The sequence below is a fragment of the Talpa europaea genome (assembly GCF_964194135.1).
Source record: "Talpa europaea genome assembly, chromosome: 9".
NCBI lineage: Eukaryota > Metazoa > Chordata > Mammalia > Eulipotyphla > Talpidae > Talpa > Talpa europaea.
The window spans coordinates 22,758,403-22,781,227 of NC_140076.1; the positions used below are offsets into that span (position 1 = coordinate 22,758,403).

General features: G+C 44.6%; 2 protein-coding genes across 2 annotated transcripts in view; both read right to left on the reverse strand.

Annotated features, from left to right (window-relative positions):
- MTF1 (metal regulatory transcription factor 1) overlaps nucleotides 1-7,777 on the reverse strand; it is a gene marked incomplete at its 5' end in the record, with an annotated part of 31,661 nt that extends 23,884 nt beyond the window's left edge. The window contains one exon of the mRNA XM_084243313.1: nucleotides 7,370-7,777. Within this exon, the coding sequence (XP_084099439.1) occupies nucleotides 7,370-7,777 (408 nt within the window). The remainder of the gene's footprint in view (nucleotides 1-7,369) is intronic.
- Nucleotides 7,778-11,447: 3,670 nt separating this feature from the next.
- Nucleotides 11,448-22,825, reverse strand: part of INPP5B (inositol polyphosphate-5-phosphatase B) — a gene marked incomplete at both ends in the record, with an annotated part of 50,009 nt that continues 38,631 nt past the window's right edge. Inside the window, 9 exons of the mRNA XM_084242273.1 lie at nucleotides 11,448-11,563; nucleotides 12,059-12,170; nucleotides 13,534-13,661; nucleotides 14,334-14,418; nucleotides 15,718-15,831; nucleotides 16,938-17,173; nucleotides 17,980-18,142; nucleotides 20,288-20,398; nucleotides 22,052-22,187. Coding sequence (XP_084098399.1) covers nucleotides 11,448-11,563; nucleotides 12,059-12,170; nucleotides 13,534-13,661; nucleotides 14,334-14,418; nucleotides 15,718-15,831; nucleotides 16,938-17,173; nucleotides 17,980-18,142; nucleotides 20,288-20,398; nucleotides 22,052-22,187 — 1,201 coding nt within the window. The remainder of the gene's footprint in view (nucleotides 11,564-12,058; nucleotides 12,171-13,533; nucleotides 13,662-14,333; nucleotides 14,419-15,717; nucleotides 15,832-16,937; nucleotides 17,174-17,979; nucleotides 18,143-20,287; nucleotides 20,399-22,051; nucleotides 22,188-22,825) is intronic.

Genomic DNA, 22,825 nt, shown 5'->3' on the forward strand with positions numbered 1-22,825 from the left:
GTGCTACGAATACAAAAACAAACAAACAAACAAACAAACAAAAAAAAAACCCCACAAAAACAGCTCTCACTTGCAAGGAGCTCAAAGTCAAGAGGAGATTCAAACTAATACACAAACAAGAAAGTATAGTATTAGAAGTTTATTGCTAAGGATTTATAACAGAGAAAAAGCAAACTTGGGGATGAGTAGGAAAGACTTCTCGAAGATAAATGCCCAGGCTGAATTTAAAGAACTTGAGAGAGAGGGGACACATAATTAATTTGCCTACTGAAATGAGTGTGTCTATAATACAAATATAATGTCACTGAAGATTTCCTTGGCTAATAAAGAAAACCTGTCTCCAAGAGAGCTTAAGAATTAATGGTCACTGTAATGTTCCCATGTGGTCCAACTTCAGGAGCACAGAGGGAGCAGATGTCACTGAGGATGGGGTCTAATGCTAGTGCTGGGCAGGAAGCTGAGGATTCAGAGAACTGGTGATAATTTATAAGAGAAATACTTAACCAAGATAATTTCCCTGTTAAATCAACAGAATCAGACAAGAAAAGGTAATGAGATAAGCAAAAATGAGAAAATGAAATACTGGAACTGCACAAGACAAAAGCTTAAAAATATCAGGTACGAAAAAAGGCTGGATTTATGCTGGAGGAAAAAGCAATGAGATTGAGAGGTCTGGATTCTGCACACATTAACAGCCTCCTGCTCAATCAAGAGTCTCTGATTCTCAGCACTTAGCATATAAACATTCTTACAAACAAGTGATTGGCAGGACTGCTATGGCTGTAGGAAGCGCCATATCCCGCCCCATCACTGGGAACGTGCCTTTCCTTCCAAACCTTCCCACCGCCCGACACCAGTTCTCTGCCTGTGCTGGCACTGATCTCATTTCTCACTTCTCATGTCCAGAATGCACAACCAAAGAGTTCCAAGTAGCACTATTAAGAGCTCTGAATTGACCTCAATTCTTCAACAGGCCTCCCATGGCCACCCCCACAGTAGACCGCATCCTGCTGCCCCTCATTTCTCAGCCCTTTTCACAACTCACAAGTCTGTGTGTCTGATTCTCCCCCTTCTTTGTGAAAGTGATGTGTTATGATGGAAAAACATGCTTTGGCAGACAGTTCAAGCATCAGTTCTACCACTTGCTAGTTGTACATTTCCAAACCTCAGCTTTGCCTGGTGCCCACCCTGGACGTATCAATAACTTTCAGTTAGGGGGTGCCAATTAAGAGAGCAGACGATTACCCATGGCAAGGGCTAGGGTTCACAGAACCCCTGGCAATAGGACTACAAACATGTTCTCATCTCAAAACATGGGTATAAATGACGGTTCACATTTCAAAGCAGAATTAAATCAACAACTCAACCAATTCAGGGTTACCAGGAATTCTCTAGGCTATTCCGGAACCCAAACACAATTTATAACCTTGTTTTAAGAAGAAAAATGCTTCCCAAAGAGAGTTCCTAATGAAGATCATTTTAGTTTCTTCTTGAACTGGAGATTCCTTCCACACCTTGTTCAAGAACCATGTGGGCCCATAAGGAAGAGAAAGTAAATGAACATTCCTTGAATAACCAGGATGTGCCAAACATTATGCTAAAAGTTACATGCATACACTGTTGCATATTTATATGTGAATAAATCTCATGTAATCTTCATAAAATGCAATGGGATATTTATATTTCAGTTTTTCAAAAGAGGAAATGGAGCAGCTTGCCCAAGGCCATATAGTGTATCCCAAAACAAAGATGGAACCTAGGTCTAAATTATCCCTTTCCACATCCCAGAAGAAACAATAAGAATAAGCTTGATTTAAATGTCAAAAAACAACTAAAATTTGGGCTCTTTCCCCAATGGCCTACAAACTAACAAATTTCAACAATCACAACAGGTATAGCCTCTATACAACAAAAATCTGAGACATGTTACTCCTGCAGCACCAGGGTGGAAAGTGAGGATGTACATAAAACCCACTGCATCCCTTTTTCAGGCCAGCAGGCTCGGTACGGACTGTGACGAGGGAGGCGACACACGCAGGTATGAGGGGACAGTGTTCACATGGTTTCATCTGCTGGAAAATGGAATATGCTTCCAGGCCTGGATTCCTACAGAAGCCTGCACACACAGCCACCAGCAGTCTCCCTACTAAACACCAGGCCCCTCAGGGCAGGGCTGTTTTTTGTCCTTCCTGATATTTGACAAAAGTAGATACTCCATAAGCAAAAACTTGTGGAAAGAATGAAAGGCTCCTTAACACCAGAATCTCAAGCAGAAACAGTCTGTCTTCAGTCTGAATGGCAATTCTGTGGGAGCTCAGAAGGGAACCTGTGAAAAAAATAAAAGCACAGCGTGCAAGGACTAAAGTGGGCAACTCCCCTCTGGGAGAGCAGACACATCTTGGCCTGACTGGCTCATTCCACTGCCTGAGGAACTGACTGAAGATGAGAGAGAGAGAGAAGATGGGAACTGGGTTTCTCAAAGTAAAGGGCCCATGGCACAAAGGTTATGAAACGCTGTGTCAAATTTCCCCTTATTCTCATACTTAAATTTTTTTCCTAAATATGGAACGCTTCACGGATGTGTGTGTCACCCTAGCGCAGGGGCCATGCTAATCTCCTCTGTATCTTTCCAGCTTCAGAACATGTGGTGCTGAAGCAAGCACTGACACTTAAATTTTGTTACACTAAAAAAAAACTCCCCCCAAAAAGTATCACTGACCAATACAGCTGCAGCCTAATTCACAAAGCGTAACTGTAACTGCACTTCTGGCAGGAAAAGACACTCTTCCCTAGCTGATGCTCTGGAATACTTTGGTGCATGATGAAAAACAGGTTAGATATATGGTTCCTGGGTTTCGTTTACCTCTGGGCCAACCTTTCAGCTAAAAAGTGGCAAGGTCAGTTAGCCTTGGGGCCAGTGGGGGTGGGTACACTGCATTCACAAATCAGGTTCAGACAGAGGCGGATGAAGAGGCAACTAGTCAGTCCTGGCAGGTTCTCAAGCAGGTCACAGACGCAAAAAAGTCTGGGAAAGCATGGACTGCATGAGGCAACTGAAGGAAGCACAGCTGCCTGGAAACCTGGAGTAGGCAGACCTTAAAGGAGCCACCCATGAGAATGTGGGCCTTGAGCAGAATGACAATATTTTGATGGAAATTTCTCAAAGTCAGCAAATCAATAGGTAGAGAAAGTAGTAAAATAGCAAGTATGAGAATAAGACATGTGAAATTAGAGACAGAATGACCAGTGGCTCTGTGGGAGAGACAGTCTCTACGGCAAGGTTTGAGTTGGTTTATTTTTGTGCAAGTTGAGTATGAGGGGAGAAAAGCGAACAGCTAAGCCAATCATATACTATAGGAAACAATGGAACAATCAGGGGTAAACAGGAAAATCAGGCTAAAACCTGACTCAGAAAATAAGCTGCTTAGGAAGCCAAGAACATGGACTAGTTCCCCAATGATCTATCTGATTTCTCAAGAGTAACACCTGAGGATGGAGAAAAAACACATTTTAAAAAGGTAGTGAGGAATGGATAGCAGAGGGGGTTAAAAAGACATGAAGAGTGTTATCAAATAGTCACAAACATTAGCCTCTTCAGCCCAATTAAATGGGTTTAATAATGCTGTCTTTAACCCCTGTGCCACCAGCGAGGTCCTCAGTTAAGATTTTTCAAAACTGAAAGCCACCGCTGCTTCTCCCTCAATCCCCAACCAACCCTATGCCTACTGATTTCAAAAAGAGTTTAAAGAATCTGCTATGTAGGTCTCATGGGTAGAATGTAAAAATGTGATGGAAGGAAAGCACAGTGAGCTAAATCCATGACAGTGAACAAAGTGCTCACAATACCCCTGACCTTGTCCCATACAACATGATTATCAATCACCTGAAGACAGTAATGGCAAATGAGGTTTGCACGAAGTATGAAGTGGGAAAGTGACAGCTAATATCAGTAACAGCATCATCATTCCCTCCCTACCATCTCCTCCTTTTCTGTCTAGATCAGCATTTCCCAAAAGGCATGTTCCACAATACACTGATTCCTGGAAATGAGACCTGAAAAATAGCTTCCCAAGTTCAAAACATTTGCAAAATTCTGCATTTCTTAGTAATTAGCACTTCAAAAGGCCTGAAAAACCCTGTAACAGACAAGCCTGTCTTGATTTAACTTAATGTTTCCCAAACATTTGCTTTTGAAACACTTTTACATAGTAATCATTAACTGAGACTGTCCTAAAGTTTAGGTCCTAAGCCATGTTCAGATTTTCTATGCTGAAAAAATGATTTGATTCTCTTAAACAGAATGAACCAAAAAAAAAAAAAAATTGATCCCTTGGGTTACTACTGCCTCATAACTCTTCTTCCTCCAACTGCCATTATTAAAAAAAAAAAAAAAAAAAAAAAAAAAAAAAAACACCTGACACTTCCTGCCTCCTGTTTCCTCACCACCCACTCACTTCATCACCTGAAATCTGGCTTCAGCCCCCAGCACTCCAGAGTGTTCCCATGATGTGAACTGCATAGCGAGCAGAACTATTGGCTGCTCTTCGGTCCCTCAATCCCTCTGCAGGCTTACACAGAAATAATCACACTTCTCAAAACTCTCTTCCTTCAGCTCCCACAACACGGCATTCCACCCATTTTTTTGACTACGTGACCTCTGGTTCCGCTTTCTCTTTCTCACACTTAAATTCTCAGATCAACTTACTTCTCCCTTGAGGAAACTGCCCACAGTTTCAACTCTACCCCTGTGTGAATTCACAGTCCTAATCCCAAACCATTTATATCTACATTTCCAATGGGCTTCTCAACTTGTTCACTTTACTTTTCTCCAAGTACGCCAACCCTCATCAATCTCCCCACCAAACTTTCTCCTGGTCCTGTCTCTTTGATTCCTATCATGGTTTCATCAATCCTAAAGAGTGGGGTCAGCAGCAGAGACAAGCATTTTCTTCCCAGTATGCACAGAACACTGTGAATATGCTTTGTTAAAGTACCTATCGCCGGACCTCCCTGGTGGCGCAGGGGGCTAAGTCTCAGCACTATGAAGCTGTCTGCAGCCACTGCAGCATGAGTTCAATCCCTGGCCAGGGAGCTACCTACATGGCACAGCAGACCTCTCCTGTCTCACCCCCTGTTCCCCTCAGCAGTGTATTTCAGTCGGTCTGCCTGTTCTGTTCCCCACTCTGTTTCTGTTGAATCCTCTCTCACACATACACCCCCTACACCTCTGGCTTACATCCCAGTTCTGGTGTGCATAAATAAATAAATCTTAAAAAAAAAAAAATACAGTACCTATACCAAGGACTCCACTTAACTCACCACCTAGACTTGCAGCTATGCTAATCCTCTGTGTGGCCCCCTCCGGGAGAACACACAGAAAAAACTCAGCACATTGAGAAAAAAGGATTCTGAACCCTTCGAATCATGCCCAATTCAGGGCCCATTCTTCAAACTCCAATAATATACCACGTTCTCTTATACCTCAAAAAAGTTCTGGTATCTTTCCCATTGTACAAGGCAGAAATCCTTCATTGACTCAAATGCTCCAAAACCTTAACCATGACTTTCTCCTAAGTGAACAAGCAAGCTATCACTGCTACCAGAGCAATCCTTCTAAAATGCTACTCGGACCATATCACTTCCTGGCTCAGGCACTTTGACTGATTTCCCATCATTTCCAGAGTAAATCCAGTCCAAACCCTTAGCATGCCATCACTGCCTTCCATGTTTGGATCTGTTATCTTTCAATGCTTATCTTCTTCTGCTTCCCTATGTTCTAGTCCAGGGGTCAAAACACTACAATCAGCCAGTCAAATATGGCCCACTGCCTGTTTTGTCAATAAAATTTTACTGGAACACAGTCAATTGACATATTGGGTCAGATAATTCTTTGTAGTAGGGAGCCACCTTGTACAGTTTAGAATGCTTAAAAGGATCTTTGGCCTCTATCTAAATTCCAGTAGCATTCCCCTGGTGTGACACCCAAGAATGTCTCCAGATATTACCAAATGTCTCCTGAGGGACAAAATTGCCCCCAGTTAAGAACCACTATTCTAGAGGCTTCCAAGTATGAGCTAACAGTATGCTTCCATTGCTAATAAAATAAAGACCATACAATCATTACAATAGTGTCCAAACTGAGATAAGAGTTACACACAGTATGCAGTGCTAGTTGACTCACATTTGTGAAATTGTGCTCAAATATGAATTTTAGGAGGACTTTGGAATTCACAGAAAAGGTGACCAAGTTGATGAGAAACTCGGGAGAGATGTCATAAGAGGGATATTTAAACAAACAGAGGTGGTTTAGCTTATACAAGATGAAAAGAAACCCATTGTAAACGACTTTGCGCTGTCCTGTGAGGGAAGGTTTCTTGCTATTGTTCACGAAGACAGAACAGAACTAGAACCATTGGGCAACGGCCGTAGAAAGGCAGATTTTGGCTCTGTACAAGTAAAAGCTTTCTAACAATTAGAGCTGGCCAACAAATGTATTAGGCTGAGCTGTGAAACACTGTAATCTCATCATTCTGAGTGTTCAGACAGAGGGCAGACGAATTGATATCAGAGATGCTGTACAGAGATTCCTGCATGGGGTAGAGGTAGGACAAGATGGTCTCACTAGGATTCCTTCTAGCCCTGAGCGCCTAAGACTAGCAAAAGAAAAGCCATTTGCCTTGAATAACAAGATCCTCTTCTTTCACCTTAATTACAGCAAAAGAAAAAAAATTGCTAAATAAATTACCCTATCTTACATTTAGTCCCTGGCATTGCAATGATCAGGGGTTTATTTTCTCTAACTGACGCAAAATCAGTTCCTTGTACAATCTGTACAATGTTTTGTAAACTGTAAAATTTTACAGTTTTCAAAATATTGTGAGATACATTACTTTACTCACATTAGGTAAATATGAGCATGAAAATATTTTAGACAACCTGTTCTCATTCACTATCTCTTGCTTGAATTTCTTATGAAAAAAAGGTAAACTTTATTATTCACTAACTAGTCACTAACATGATAAAGCATATTCCAGCAAGCATTCATCTAGTTATTTCCACATGAGAAACATGGATTTAGTTATTTCCACATGAGAAACATGGATTTACTTCAGTGAAACTTCTAGTTTATTTTTATCATTTGGTGAGGAATATTTGAAAAATTATATTTCCCCAAATTTCAATGTAGCCACACAAACCAAAGTTCCAGAAAGCAGTCACATGCAGAAAAAAAGCTCATATACTGTCAACAAGCAAAGCCACCACAGATACAAATTCCAAGGACTCCCTGTACCCCAATAAATTGCCAACAAAAGGTGAGTACAAACTTTCCCCAAAGCCACGATGCGCCCTCACCCACTGCTTTACTTACTTCTTTACGTTTCGTTTCTGGACATTCCGACTGCAGAGTAAGGGTTGCACCTTCGATATTTCTTGGCATGGGCGTGGAACCAGGGTTTATTGTTAAATGAATCTGGTCTGGTGAGATAATGTGTTGCACATAACCCTGGGACATTGCTTCATGATCTATTAGGTGAAAGCCCTCTTCACCCCCTACTAGAAAAGGCAAGTGTTCTCCACACTGTCCATCATCATCTTCATCCTCCAAAGTGCCAGGGTCCTGCTCAATAAGAACAGTTGTCCTATCATAAACAGTTCCAGATGAGGAAGGCACCAGTCCGTTTTTATCCACAAACCTGAGCATCTTGTCATCGGAGGTCAGCTCATCTTCCTCTGCCTCAAAGTAGATGATGTTGTCGTCTGGACTGTGTTCCCCCATGGTTCAATCGTGTTCAGCCCAATTGTGAGAAATGGAAAGGTAATGACCTGTCTGCAACAGAACAAAGCCAGAGTGAGAGCCCTACCACAGGACCCAGGGACCTCCTCAAGCAACCACAGGGCACATTTCCCCTCTCATTTTTAGAGCAGACCAAAAAAAATTAAAAAATCATCTCTTTGGAAATAAGTTTAACATTGAAACCATTACGTCATTTTAAAGGAAAAGCAATGTGTTTTTAAAAAACTGAAGTAGTGGGTCTCCCCTGGTGGCGCAGCGATTGAGGGCTGGGCTGCGAAGCTGCCCACAGCCTCTGCAGCGCCGGTTCGTTCCCCTGAGGGTCCCACAAAAAAAAAAAAAAAAAAAAAAAAAAAAAAAGACCTGAGGTAGTGAGTAGCAGTTCACAGAGCTCCCAAATGTGCCTTTCTGACAAACAATATGAAGGTTGGTCAAAATGCTTAAGGGGGATAAAGGGAAAACTTCTCCAAGGCTGAACTGCTATAAATCTGAAGGTAAAGAAGCTCCCATTCAAATATTCCTGAAGTTAATGTTGGAAGGAGCAGGATTTTGGAGGAAGGGTCACCTATCTACAAATCCTGGCTTTGCCCCTACAACTTGAGTAAGTAGTACTTACTGGGTACCCATTTTTCTGGGCATCATTTTTCTTGTGTGTAAAGTGGGATTGGTAATTCCTGTTCCCTCAAAATTGTTATTCAAAGTAAAAGAGATAATGTGTGTTAAAACACAATGACGCTAATAGAGAAAATAAATGTGACTTTGTCCTCTCCTCCCTTGACAGATGTTTCAGCTCTGGGTAAAAAGGGCCGATCCCTAACCAAGTATACCTAATGAAAATCCTTCATTATCTCCAAAAACAACCTGGTGCCCACTAGAAGCTATCTATGCTTGTATAGTGTGCTTTCCGGGGTGAGGGAGTGATGACTCTTATTTTTGTTTCTACTGCCCCACGCACAATGCACTGACACTCATTAGGACTTCAAAGATGTCAGTTAAATGAATGAAAGACCTGCAGAACAACTCTCTTGGGAAGAAATACTCTCTTGGGGGAAATACCAAATTTGGAGCATTCTTTTTCTGGAATAGCGATTCTTCCTTTACCTACAAACACACAGATTCTACAAACACGGGTCTGACAGTCACAGAGAGGATATTTCAAATAATCGGCACATCACTTTTAGTTTTCAGTCTGGCTTTGCACTTTTTATCTTCCTCTGCTGCCCGGGGTTAGAAGGCGTGCCTTTACTTAGTGGGGCAGCTAGACAGAGGGGTGGTTATCAGAGACAGGCCAAGGGATCAGATCCGGGAGGAACCGGCCCGACCCCTTGCTCTGGCTTACGCAACCCGGGAGATGTACATTTCGCCGCATCTGAGAGGAGAGATAAGCGCCACGGGGGCCCCACTGGGCTGCCCCGACACCATCGATGGCAACGCAGAGACCAACTGTCCGGAACAAACAAGACCAGGAGGTTTGAGGGTGACCAACGAGTACAAACGGGGCACCCCTGAGAGAAGGCTGGGTAAAGGAACCTGCCTGGGATAGCCCCCAGCCAAGGGCTAAACGGAAAAATCCGAAGACAGCTGGGGGGCTCCAAGCCGGGCGCCGAGGGGCAGGGTCCGGGTCTCCATGGAAACAGGGAAGGGGGGCTGGATACCCATCCCCATGGAAACGGAGGAGGGGTGGGGTCCCTCTGGTGATCGTCCTGGGGTCTCTACTAGGAAATGCTTCAAGAGGGAGCCTAAGTCCCGCGCCCCCCGGGAAGTCCCCAGCCCAGGCCGCGTCTAGTTTCGCCTTTTACCTCCGCGGCTCCCGGCAACGGCGGCAGCGGCAGCTTCTCCCCTCCCCAGCGGCACCATGATTGCCCCCACCTTCCCCGAACGTCACTTCCGCTTCCGCTTTCCGGAGGAAAGGGGCGATGCCCGCCCCGCCTCCCCTGGCGCTCCTGATTGGTCGAGGCGGCGGGTGCGCGCCTCCAATTGGCGAGCGCGAGGGGCAGGGCGGGGCTCCCGGGACACCCGGCGCGGGGCGGCCCGCGGCTGGGGAGCGCCCTCGCGTCCGCCCGCTGCGCAGAGTCCGGGCGTCGCTCCCGCGGCACCGGGTTCGAACCCCGAGCCCTTATCCCAGGTGACCCGGTCCGGCCTGCGCTGGCCGCCCGCGCCCCGCAGCCACAACTGCCGCGGGCAGGACCACGGCGAGCCCGGCGCGGCCCGCGCCGGGAGAGCCGGGGCGTGACATTCGCGGGGCTGTCCCGGTGGCCCCAGCCTCCCCTCCCCGCCGTCGGAGTCAACGCCGGCCGGGGGCTCGCGAGGGGGAGGGGGACCCACAGAGCAGAACTGGGGACTGTTCCAAGCTCAGCCAGAGGTCGCCGCCGCCTCTTGCAGCCCACCCGGTGCCCTGCGCCGCCCAGTCCCTTCTCCACGCAGTCCCGCCCCGGCTGTCGCTCCCAACTTTTTCCACGGCCGAAGGTTGCCCGCTTCCCCGGGACCGGCGCCCGGGCCGGCCGACGCCACCTGCCGGCCGCTCCCTCTCTCTACCGTTCTCCCCGGCAGCCCGCGGGGCCGAATCTAATTCGCGTCTCACGCAGCCCAGGAGTAGTCGAGTCCGGTGTCCACGAATCGACTCCACGTGTCTTCGTTCTGCTCCCGTGTTCTCTAAATGCCTGGAGAATCTGTTAGAACCTCCCAGCAGTCACTGCCCGTTTGCCCCTAAAACCCCTTTTCTGGAAGATTCAAGCCCAGCACACCTCCCCTCAGACTAGATCAGGGGTCAGGAGGAAGGGGCCATGCCTGGGTCATCTCTCTCCCTTGAAGAATATGAACGATGACTGCTACCCACCGCTGCCAGGCAAATGCCTCTTTGGCCTCTGTGGCTTAAGTTACAAAGGTCTTGCTACTGAGTACTGCTACCTCTTAAGAGGGAAAAAACATACAAACCATCACTGTTAAAAATACATTTATCGTTAAAATATATTACAATTACAAGAGAGGGAATGCATCATATACAGTTTGAAGGATTTGCTGGCCTGGAAAATCCCACTTGTTTCACTGGCACATCCATTTCTTCAGAGTTTTCATTTTCAAGCCACTGTAGTGCCCTCAGAGGCTGTGTGACTAGCCCCAAAGTTGTTGAGCCACAGTAAGGGGGGTAGGGTTTGTGTCTGCATACACAGAGGTCCTCACACAGAGAACTAGAAGCATCTGGAGTGACTGTGGTTTGTTTATCCAGCAGCTTCCACTTGCATTCTTGCTGTCCAACTCATTCTCCCTTCAGGACTCCAAAGTGTGTTCAAATATCTGACCATGGGGAGCTCGCCCTGGCAACAGGGAAGGCACTCATTGTGCCCTGGAGGCAGGTTGCGAGAGCACAAGTAGTTATTTAAACATTCTTAAAATGAAAAAAAAAGGCTCTATCTGTGTTAAATAACTAAAGTTGAACATTGAATGTCAGTTTTATGGTGGTGGGTCTCCCCGCCAGCCTTCACAACTCATAGTAGCTCTGAGTGTGGTGGCTGTTGTGGCAGGGAGGGCTCAAGAAACAGGTAGCTGCCACTCTTGCTCCCTGAGGCCCATATCCTTTTAAGGCAGCTATGGAGCTGAAACAGGTGGGACTGCAAATTGGCTACCTCAGAAAAAGTAGGAGAGGAGCTAAAGAGGCTCAGGGTGAGTTGCAGAGGTACTGGTGAATAAATTCTTGTGCCTTCTTCTTCTCTGCCATTTCAAGCTTTTGGTGACCAGCTGGGCTTCGAAGCAGTAAGCTGCCAAATATGCTAGCTGCATGAATAACACAGAAAACAAATGACTCAGCACAAGAAGTACAACTTATTCTTGAGTTGTTAAGAATGGGAGGGGTGCCCCAAAGCAATCTTTTCTTCTTTAAAAAAACTATTTGAGTCAAACTAAAAGAAACCCTTAAAATCTGACTATAGAACAGAGGCTAAGGGTTGGGAGAGGGGGAGGAAGTAAGGAGCAAAGTGGGATGGGGGCCTAAAGGACTACGGTATAGGATTATTAGTGCTTTGGTGGTAGGAGTGGTCTGAAAAACCTATATTTGAAAAGGCGTGAGCCTATACTCCTGAAACATGCACAGTGTTGTAAATCATAGTAACTTCAATCAAAATAATTTTTAAAAAAGCTATTTGAGATTAACTTTTGCCCAGATCTTGACATTTAAGTTCTACTGCAATGGATCTGGGACTTCTCTCCATCACATTTCTCATCATGAGTTTCTCAGTTGCAGAGAAGGAGACACTGGAAGATGCTGCTTACCTAGAATATTCTCATCCAGATGATTTTTTGCTGAATTTTTCAGCAGTTCTTGCAAAAATGCTATTAAGTAGTTGAAGACACTTTTGTGAGCTGTGGGGAGAGTAGAAATGACCTGGAAGAGGAAGAATTGGGATTTATGTTTTTGCTCGTCAAATCATTTGTCAAGTGCCCGCTATAACAGGAACTGAGTACATGATTTGAATACATGAATAAGACTGTGTTCATAAAAATGTGATCAGTTACCTCTTGGCACAAGTGTCAAAGGGCAACACAGAGGAAGTACTATATGAATTTAGAAGTCAAATTTCTAACTGTGTGCTCTTAATAGACATAAGAGAATAGGAGACACTAGTTTTGGGTCTTGAATATAATACAAGATAGTGCTTGCAGGTGTAACAACTAGGGTGTTTAAGGCAAATGAATCTGTTTAAAAAAGGGTTTAGAGAAGGAAAACAGTGAGATGTATAGAGAGAACACACTGTGAGAAGTCAATTTTAGCAGGAACACAACTGTTTGAACAGGCAATGAGTCTGGAAGGGCTGATCAGGCTGGGATTCAATGGATAATCCAGCTATCTGCATGTCCAAAGTAGTTAACAAGCTTGTACAAAACATATTCCAAAAGAAATTCTGACAGTGGATGTGAGATGCAGTTCTGGAACCTGTACTGTTTAGCCAGTTTTCTAGATCATCTTGCTTTGGCCTGTCGTACGGATGAACCACTAGGCTAGATCACTAAAAGTTTCAAAAATTTGTTTAAGAAAACCTGGGCCTCCCTGGTGGCACAGGGGTTAAAGTCAGCACTATGAAGCTATCACCAGCCACTGTAGCACAAGTTCAATCCCCGGCCAGGGAGCTGACCCACATGGCACAGCAGACCTCTCCTGTCTCGCCCGCTGCTCCCCTCAGCAGTCTATCTCAGTAGATCTGCCTGTTCTGCTCTCCACTCTGTCGCTGGTGAATCTTCTCACCCCTTCCCCCCTGCACCTCTGGCCTGCACCCCAGTTCTTGTATGTGTAAATAAATAAATCTTTTTTAAAAATTTGTTTAAGAAAATCATACATTGGCACTGAACAGCCAAGTATGGTATCTAACCAACAGTAACATGATGAGAAGTTCAGAATGCACAACCTGATGGCATTGTTCAAAACAACTCAGTAGAGGGAGAGCCAGTGTGGGGGGCCTTGAGCCAGCAAAGTAGCATGAGAATGGAAGATGGGGTAAGTCAAGGTGACTGGGCATGTGGGAGGTGAGAGGAGGAGTCAGAAGTGACTCAAGTTTCTGGGTTGAGTCTTGGAATTAAAGGTGATGTCATTAAAAGAAAAAGGGACATGAGAGGAAGAACGGGTTTGGGAAGGCAAGACATGGAGTTTCTAAGACACTGCATCTGAGGGACTGTGCCTACTTTATTCCCACAGGCCCCAAGAGGCCTGGGTCTACGACGTGTGTACCCCGATGCTCAACACTTCCCCTCACCTGTTTACTTGCTGTGAGGTTGCCAGAACACTCCAAGCAGTTATGGTAGGCACTGTAACAGATGACGGGCTCTGGCAGACTCTCTAGGAAAAGCAGCAAGGCCTCGGCTACGGAATGATTGCTAGCGGCTGGTAGCCCCTTCGTTAAGGAACAGGAGCGGACGCTGCCATGGTTAGGAAAAAGCCCAGGAGCAGGGGTCTGCCAGAAGCACTGCCTGCCTGCCCATCTAGGCTCTCTGCTCAGAGCAAGGATGCCAGCCTGGCATCTTGAAGGGGCCAAGCTGTCTATCAGCTAAGACGACCCTCCTGAGTTCTCACTATATTGGTTGCTTAAAATTGTAAAATGTTGGGCCTCCCCTGGTGGCGCAGCAGTTGAGCGCTGGGCTGCGAAGCTGCCCGCAGCCTCTGCAGCGCCGGTTCGATCCTGGGCTGCTGGCAAGGGTTCCACATGGTGTGACAGATCTCTCCTGTCGCACCCGCTGCTCCCCTCAGCAGTGTATTTCCGTCAGTCTGCCTGTTCTGTTCTGCTCTGGCTCTGGTGAATTCTCTCACCCTCCCATGCTTCTGACTATACCCAGTGCTTGTATAAATAAATAAATAAATAAATAAATAAATAAATAAATAAATAAATAAAATCTTTAAAAAAAAAAACTGTAAAATGTCCTCTAAGTTCTTACTTGAAGAAAAACATGCTAGTGGAAGGCATGCTATCAGATTTTGAGCCTTAAAATATTATTCTTTTCTTTTTCTGTCTTACTCATATTCATACGCACACATACCACTCATACATTGGAAGGATACAGAGGTTATCCATCATTCCTTTATCCAAACAGTCCCTGACACGCTCAAATTCTGACCTCAGGCCTGGCTGCTGAAACAGATCTTCCTGCAAAAAGGTAGAGAGTCACAAAATTATTCTCAGAAAAGCAGCAATGAGTTCTTGACTTAGAAATGTAATCACCAGCAGAGTACAAAAAGGATTAGTATAATAAGGCCTGTGAATCACCATGGTTGACAATCTGATTTAGGCTGATGTGGCTAATTCATCTTACAGAAAACTTCCCAGGTATGCTCCCATAGGAGGTCCTTACAGTGATAAGGCATGTATTATTAAACTATAGGTGGGGCATACTACACGCAACAAGATCCAACATAAGGGAAATTGTAACAGGTAGCTAGTTGCCTACAATATTATGGAAAGCTTAACCAAAAAAAGAAAACGCATCGTAAGGTGCAGAAAGCTTAAAAGGTACCCCAGAGATTTATGAAAACAAGATTACAGCAATAAACAAATATTTGTTTTATACACATTTGTTCTTAAGATGTCAGTGCCATTGTAACTATGTTAATAACAATGTTATATATATTGCTCAAAAGTTACTCTTGAAAGGAGCTCTATACAGAAGGCAGAATGCATAGCACTTGAGTGCACAATGACTTCTATAGCCAGACTCCTGGGTTTAAATCTCAAGCCTATCCACTCATCAGTTTTGGGACCTTGACCAAGTTATGTAACCTTTCTGGACATGGTTCCTCATCTGAGAGCTACTAGAACTAAATGAGGCAATGCTGTATATGAGGGGAGATAAAATGAAAAGCTACTGTCATGTTACTCCAAAGTGGCAGAGCTATGTTAGATTATAATTTGTATGATCTCCTTGGAACTTGCATAAATCTATCAGTAAATAGGTTTGACCAATCCCATTTGAATAGGGATGACCATTTCATCCCATAAAGTTTACCCAAGTCATTCTAGAAATCAGGCCTCCTGACTCATGAAGGGGGGTTCCATCTGGCCCCTGCCTTTATCTGTCAATAAGTTAGCCTCTCCATTCTCAGAAGCTGGGAAGAGTTCCTAGAATGGAGAGCAGGCTAACATCTGGAGAAGTCTCTGGAAGGCATTCTCCCTGGGGGACTCCACAGGCCAGGGGAGGGAACAGGCTGTGCCAAGAGAGGTCATCCTATGCAGGTCTGGTTCCCTTGGGAACCAGCATTAACTGCAAGAGCAGGGTCTCACCAGGTGTAAACATGAACCCACCACCCCCGCTCATCACTTCCCAGGGAAGAACAGTTTTCCCCAGGTGCCTGAGGATCAATGCTTTTAACAGCAAAAGTTCTTAGAGTCGATGATCTTTCTCATGTCAGCCGGGTCTCAGCCAGGCGTGACTGCTTAACCACTACCTACCTGCTGGATGGCATTGCGGTACAGGTAGTCAACCATCATCCAGAGCTCTTTGGGGATTTCCAAAGGATTTGCCAATGGATCTCCATCAACTTCTGTCCAAAGTGGCATCAGAGTCTGAAAAGAAAGAAAAATCATGATAAGGAGACCATCAATGGAGCGTCTGCCAAGATGGCTTCAGAAAGATGCATGATATAGGGACGGCAGACCCATGGAAGAAAGGAGGCATTTCAACGCCCCAGGCAAACATTCCACGGGCAAAATAAAATTAGGTGGCACAATTAAGAAACAAAGGTGCTGTTTGAGAACTGAGAGCTGGTTGGAACAAGCAGTTGTAATGAGTCACGTGAAATATATATCACCTTAGAAAAAATATCCTGCCCATAGCATCTCATTGTCAGAACCAGAGATGGCGAGGTCTGATGAAGAAAAGAGTACAGCCTCAGGGGTCCAAATAACCTCAGTGCATGGTACAGATCCAGTGTTAACTTATCATGTGACCAATCACTCTCCTTAATGGGCCCCTGGTTTCGTTTATGTAATTAATGGAGAGGATAGAGTTTAAGAGCCCCTAGATAAAAAAATGCATTGAAAGGGGAAAAAAGCATACACATTACCGTAAGTCTGCATCAAACTAACTTCCCTGTATTAGAATTATCTCCATAGGAGCCTTTTAAAATCCATGAAAATTAAGTTCAAGGTGACAAAATATTAAGATTAAAATTCCCACTGCTTACAGTAGAAATTTTCATCGGGCTTGTTGAAGATTAAACAAAAGGAATATCATCTTGAACCAGGGAACCTTTATTATCTTAGCATCCATGGCTGAGTTTCTTTAATATGCTTAATATTAAAGACTGAAAAACACAACATTTTGCAGTTTTTTTTTCTCATCAAGAGATGGAGTCATCCCCACCCCTGAATTCAGGCCACCTTTACAACTTGCTGCCATCTGACTGTAATGGTCTGGAAGAGTCTATGCAAGACCAGCAAGGAGCCACACTGAAGACTCACAGGGTCACAAGAAACAGTAACTTGGTGCTTCAAACAGCTAAAGTTTCAGGGTGATTGATTATACAGCAATAAATAAAGGTTACAGTAAGCAAGCTCCAGGGAGGCTGAAGAATTCTCAAGTCCCTGGGAAGGTAAACATAGGATTATCTTGTCTGACTGGCTTGGCTGCCACACAGAGTTCTAGGTGTTTCCTGTGGCATGTAACTCACCAGCTCTCTAATAGTTTCAAGGGGCAGGTCCAAGATTGGCTTCTTCATGTAGCACAATGTATGGAGGGGTGATCCGAAACAACTGGGCAGGTAGTTCCCAGACACAGACAAAAAGTAATCCTTTCCCCTATTCAAATGCAAAACCAGAATGTCCTCAATTTTGTCTTCACCCGAGTTGAGTTTTGTAGCCGTGGTCTTATTGACAAATAGCTCCAATTCGATCTCTATGTGAGAATCTGAAGAAAAGTTTAAAAAACAATGTTGGGTTGGCAGGAGGCCAAGGGGGCGGGGGAAGGAGGAAGGAGAGAAGAGGGTCAGAGTCAGGGGATGGAAATAAGAGGTTATCAGCCAATCAACAAGTATTTATGTGTCTACCACACACAAGACAGAAAAACAAGGAGCTTCTGGTCCAACAGAAAACATGAAAACAACAAACAAAAACATGTTTAAGCAAACATGAGTAAGCAAATGCCATGAAACTCAAGTACTAAGTAGCACAGCTCAAGCTAGAAATCATTACTGATAGAATATGAAGAAGGCATGGACAAAAGATACCACCCTGTGCCAGGTCAGATGGAGATGCCTGATCCTATAGAAAATGCAGTATAATCAGCAGTCTGTGAATTGTCCACCAAACAGGTTTAATCCCTCTGCCACACAGCACAACACAGAGTGCAGGAGAGAAGCTAGGGGGTCAGATATAACTCCTGGATTATCACCCCATTTTCTTCCCCCACAAGAGCAAATTGTTGGGACTCATGGGGCAACAGTAAAAAGGGCTCCTTTAACAGCAGCACCTGTTCCACAGCAATCTTAGGCTTTTCTGTGAAATTATGGCACACACACATGACTGGGGATGCTTTTCAAATTGAACTCTTGCTCCTCGCTCTTACATTTTATTTATGGATGGCTCATCCCCGGGACTTATAAAGAGTTTCAAGCAGACACCAAAACACCCAGAGACAAAAGGCTTATTTAGGAAGAAGTGTAGGCAGGGTAAGGTGTTCTCCAAACCCGGAACCTGGGAACAGAGAGTCCTTACCTGGCAGAAGGAACCCTCTGCTGGGGTTGGCGTTCAGCCACTGCTTACAGTAGGACTTTTCATCGGGCTTGTTGATGAATTCAAATTGACAGGGAACTTGTCCATTGTGAATTGTAAAGGATTGTACTTGCAACTGCATGTACCTCACATCCTGAAAAAAGAACTGGGAACAAGCCCAGGACCAGTCAGCCCAGTGCCCTCCGACCAGCAACTTCCCCAGCCACTCCACCTAAGCAGACCTTACCCGGGAAAGAAATGAAGGACCACTTCTTCCAAATCAAGTTTCTGCTTTAAGAATTTAACTGGGAGGCCAGAGCTACCACTAAAAACCAGTTGTCTGTGTTTGAGCCAGAAACTCAAAAACCTCATGTTGTTTCATAAATTCTGAGAAGGAATCAAAATTTAAATCTTCTATACCTGTAGGGTAAGGAAAAATGTCAGGCTTTTCTGCCCTCCCACCATCAGGATAGATGATGGATCCTTGCGGTCCTGAATGCATGCCTGATGGCGGGCACCTGGAATAGGGTGTGGGCATAGGTAGATGGGATTCACCTGGGCTGAGACTGGGCTTTTAAGGGCAGCGTCATGGGGACGCCAGCAGAAGCCGAAAGAGAAGCTGAGAAAGAAGTAGCAGAAGCTGAGAGAGAAGCAGAGAATGCCGGAGAGCCCAGACAGAGAGAAGACTTGCTGGGGGCTGGGAGGCCTGCCAGCCTCCCGGCCCCCTGGCACCCCTGCCTGCTGTGTACCTGGTAACCCCAATAAAAGACCTGCAAAAAACCACTGAGGACTCTGACTCCTCCTTTACCCGGTCTGCATGGGATCGGAAAACCTGCTCAGTGTCCATTCCTGCCCTTACAATACCCAAAGCCCATTTCCAAACACCCTTTACAAATTCCAAATATGAAAACCAAGCTCATCCTTCCCAGTAGCTGAGCATCAAATAAGAGCATTAAAAATACCCTCAGTACATTGGGGCCTCCCTGGTGGCTCAGGGGTTAAAGACAGCGTTATCAAGCTATAGCCAGCCACTGCAGCCCAAGTTCGATCCCCCACCAGGAAGAAACCCACATGGCACAACAGACCTCTCCTGCCTCGCCTGCTGTTCCCCTCAGCAGTGTGTTTCAGTGGATCTGCCTGCTCTGCTCTCCACTCTGATGAATCCTCTCACCTCTCCACACCACTGGCTTACACCCCAGAACTTGTATGCATACCCTCAGTTCTGGACCTACTAAACATAGAGCTCCCATATGATCCAGCAATTCCACTCCTAGGTATTTACCCAAAGGACACAGAAAGATCAATTCCAAAGAACGCCTGCACCCCTATGTTTATAGCAGCACTGTTTACAATAGCTAAGCTTTGGAAACAACCCAAATGCCCAAAAATAGATGACTGGATCAAGAAGATGTGGTACATATATACCATTAAATATTTCTCAGCATTCAAAAAAGATAAACACATGCAATTTGCAGCAACATGGATGGCGCTGGAAGGGAACATGCTCAGCGAAATAAACCAGAAAGAAAAAGAAAAATACCGGATGGTCTCACTCATAGCAGGAATCTAGAAAACTTAAATAAGGGACCAGGAAAATGAATAACTATAAGAAAGTGAAAATCAAAATCAACAAAAAACTATGAACCAGAGATACTCTATGGGGGCTAGGGGGCGGGAGGGGAGGGATTGGGGTCAAAATAAGGGGGTTGCAATTATATGGGGAATATAAAAATAAAATTTATTATTTAAAAAAAAATACCCTCAGTATATATATCCATTTGATTAACTTCTTGGTATTGTCAATTCTGAATAATCAAGGCGTGCCTCTTCCAGGAAAAATCTTTAGCCCTAACTTGACTTCTCCCACTGTCCATCACTTTTCTTTACTGACTTTCCTCCCATTGACCCATGTGTACCCAAGAAATTCAGACTCAATCCCATAATAAGACAGAGAAGGAAGACAAACCTGCTGCAAGAAAACACAGCAGTTATACCAAAACAAAACTCATTTTGGATCATCTAGATCATGATTTAATTCATGGATGGCCCACGTGTGGGGGAACTATATGAGCCATAAAAGATTACAAGCTTCTGGCTTAGAAGATCAGGAGATGAACATAATCTAAACCAATAACCCCTCTCTTCTCAGTTAGCATCATTAGCCTCACTTTATCTAGAAGCAGCCTATTAAGGAAGACTAGAGGCCAACAATCTGATAGGTACCTCCTGGAATTCTGAGCCCTAGCAGAAGAGTTTTAAGTTCTATGAATAGAAGATCCTGATACCAATTCTTTTAACATGTCCTTCCTACCTCTCGCTTGGAAAGAGACACAGAAGGAATGTTGGCATTTTCCATCTTGTCCAGGGAGCGAACAATCTCCTCCAGAGTTTTCCGATAAAGCTCTTCATTTATGACTCTCACCTGGGGAGAGAGTCAGGGCGGGAGACAGCAGCATGTGAGTACCTGTTCCTCTTCTTCAGTATGTAGCATTCACGGCGCTGGGAAATAGCAGTTGATGGCAACACAAAAAGTGAAGACTAACTCAAATAACAAAGAACCCAAGTGACAAGGCAAAGCTTGTGGTAAAGTCAACTGCTTCCTGACTAGCACAAAGAAGACAGATTCAGAGTCAACGCTTGTGGGCAGTTCTGCCAGGCCTCCAGCCAGTGCCAAGAGGCCCAGTGCTGTGCTCTATTTTGCGTGCTATGAACAACAGGCTTTTGGTGAGAAACTTCTCTAGGGTTTCTCAAATTTTTTTAACCTACGTTCTGTCAAGGCTTTCCTTTCTGAATTTCTAATTGTAAACAGAATTTTTGTCATTTTCCAATAATAAAAATTTTAGTTATAATATACATCAGACTTTTTCAAACTACCCTATATGCCTATATACCCTGATATACCTATACCTGCACTCTTGAGATTTGGTATAGGCATAGACCAAACACAGACTCACTGAAGATACAGACAGATAATAAATGAGTAAAAAGATGGTTAACCCCACTAGTAACCAGGGGAATGTAATCTAAAATAACAAAGTATCTCTTTCTATCTGCTCAGTGGGCTGGTTGAAATTTGAATTGATAAAATTCAATATTTGCCAGGGTTTGGGAAATAAGTGCATACATGGCTGGTAGGATTATAAAATGGTAAAGACTATAGGAAGGATAATTTAACAGGATCTAATAAGTTGATGATACATTTTCCTTTGAGCCACTAATTTCACTTCTATGAATTTCATTCTCCAGAAGTACTCAGAGTGCTATACAAAGATATATGTGAAGTGTGGTCTCTGTGTCTCTCTATATAACAGCAAAACAACTTAAATAATCACCGACACACATATATATACATATATATGTTATGCTCCATCCATACTGTTGAATACTTTGCATCCTTTAAAGAAAATGAGGAGGGAGTTCTATCTCAGCTGATGTGGAGAGATCTCCTAAGACATAGCCAGTCAGAAAGAAAAGATGTTCTCAGAGCAGCATGTATGTTCTCTCTTTTACAAAGAAGGAAAAAACATCTTCTTGGTTGTATACAGAATACTGACACACTCATCTGTATATGCATAGAAAAAGGTCTGGAAAAACACAGAGCAAAAACAAAGGAGAACTTCTATGTATACAGAAATACACAGACGCACACCAAAACAATTACTAATTAAATTTAAATGAAAAGTCTTTAAAAGGAGCTTCCTCACTTGCAAGGGGAAGGAGGAAATGAGAAATGCAAAAGTGGTTTTATTTATAAGAACCAACTCCCTACAGAAAGCAGCTGCCCAGAGGCTTTCCTGGTGGTGCAAGGGGTTAAGACACAACACTATGAAGATATCTGCAGCCACTGCAACACGAGTTTGATCCCTGGCCAGGGAGCTGACCCACATGGCACAGCAGACCTTTCCTGTCTTACCCTGCTCCCCTCAGCAGTGTATTTCAGTCAATCTGCCTGTTCTGCTCCCCACTCTGTTTCTGGTGAAACTTCTTACCCCCTATACCTCTGGCCTGTACCCCAGCTCTTGTATGCATAAATAAATCAATCCTTTTTAAAAAAAGAAAGCAGGTGCCCACCTACCCCAATGTCAAGCACTGAGCTGACAGGCTTGTGGTCACTGGTCTTCAGGGCCATGTGGCTTTTGTAGCTCAGCTGAGTGATGTTCTTCCCTTTCCAGAGGATCCGGTCACACCAGGCAGGAGCTCGACACTTCTCACTGAAATGCAAATTCTATACTGGGCACTGTCTGGGATCAGCTAGGGGAGGTGGGGGCAGAGTCCAGTGAGCTGAGGGGCCAGGAGGGACTCCGGCCCATTTCAGGGTAACATATATCATTCCAAACAAACGTGAAAGTTCAAAGCCAAAACGCCGTTCATAATGATTCCTTGCTCTTTACCCTCCTATGGGGACAGTCATGTGAGAGACAAAAAGGCAATCTGAGAGTATGTACTTCATGGTCCATAGAAGGTGGTGGTAAAACAGACTCTGTTTTTTTTTTAAATAGAGGCATGTTTTTTATTTATTTATTTATTTATTTGTTTGTTCATTTGTTTTTGTTTATACATGCACTGGGTACAGTCAGAAGCGCGGGAGGGTGAGAGAATTCACCAGAACCAGAGCCAGGAGCAGAGCAGGCAGAAGGACCGAAGCACACTGCTGAGGGGAGCAGCGGGCGGCAGGAGAGGTTTGCGCGCCATGTGGGACCCTCCTCTGGTGGCCGGGGAGCAGCCGGGAATCGAACCGGCGCTGCAGAGGCTGCGGGCAGCTTTGCAACCCAGCGCTCAACCGCTGCGCCACCGGGGAGGCCCAAAACAGACTCTGTTTTAATCAGAGTGATTACTCCACTCTCTGGGT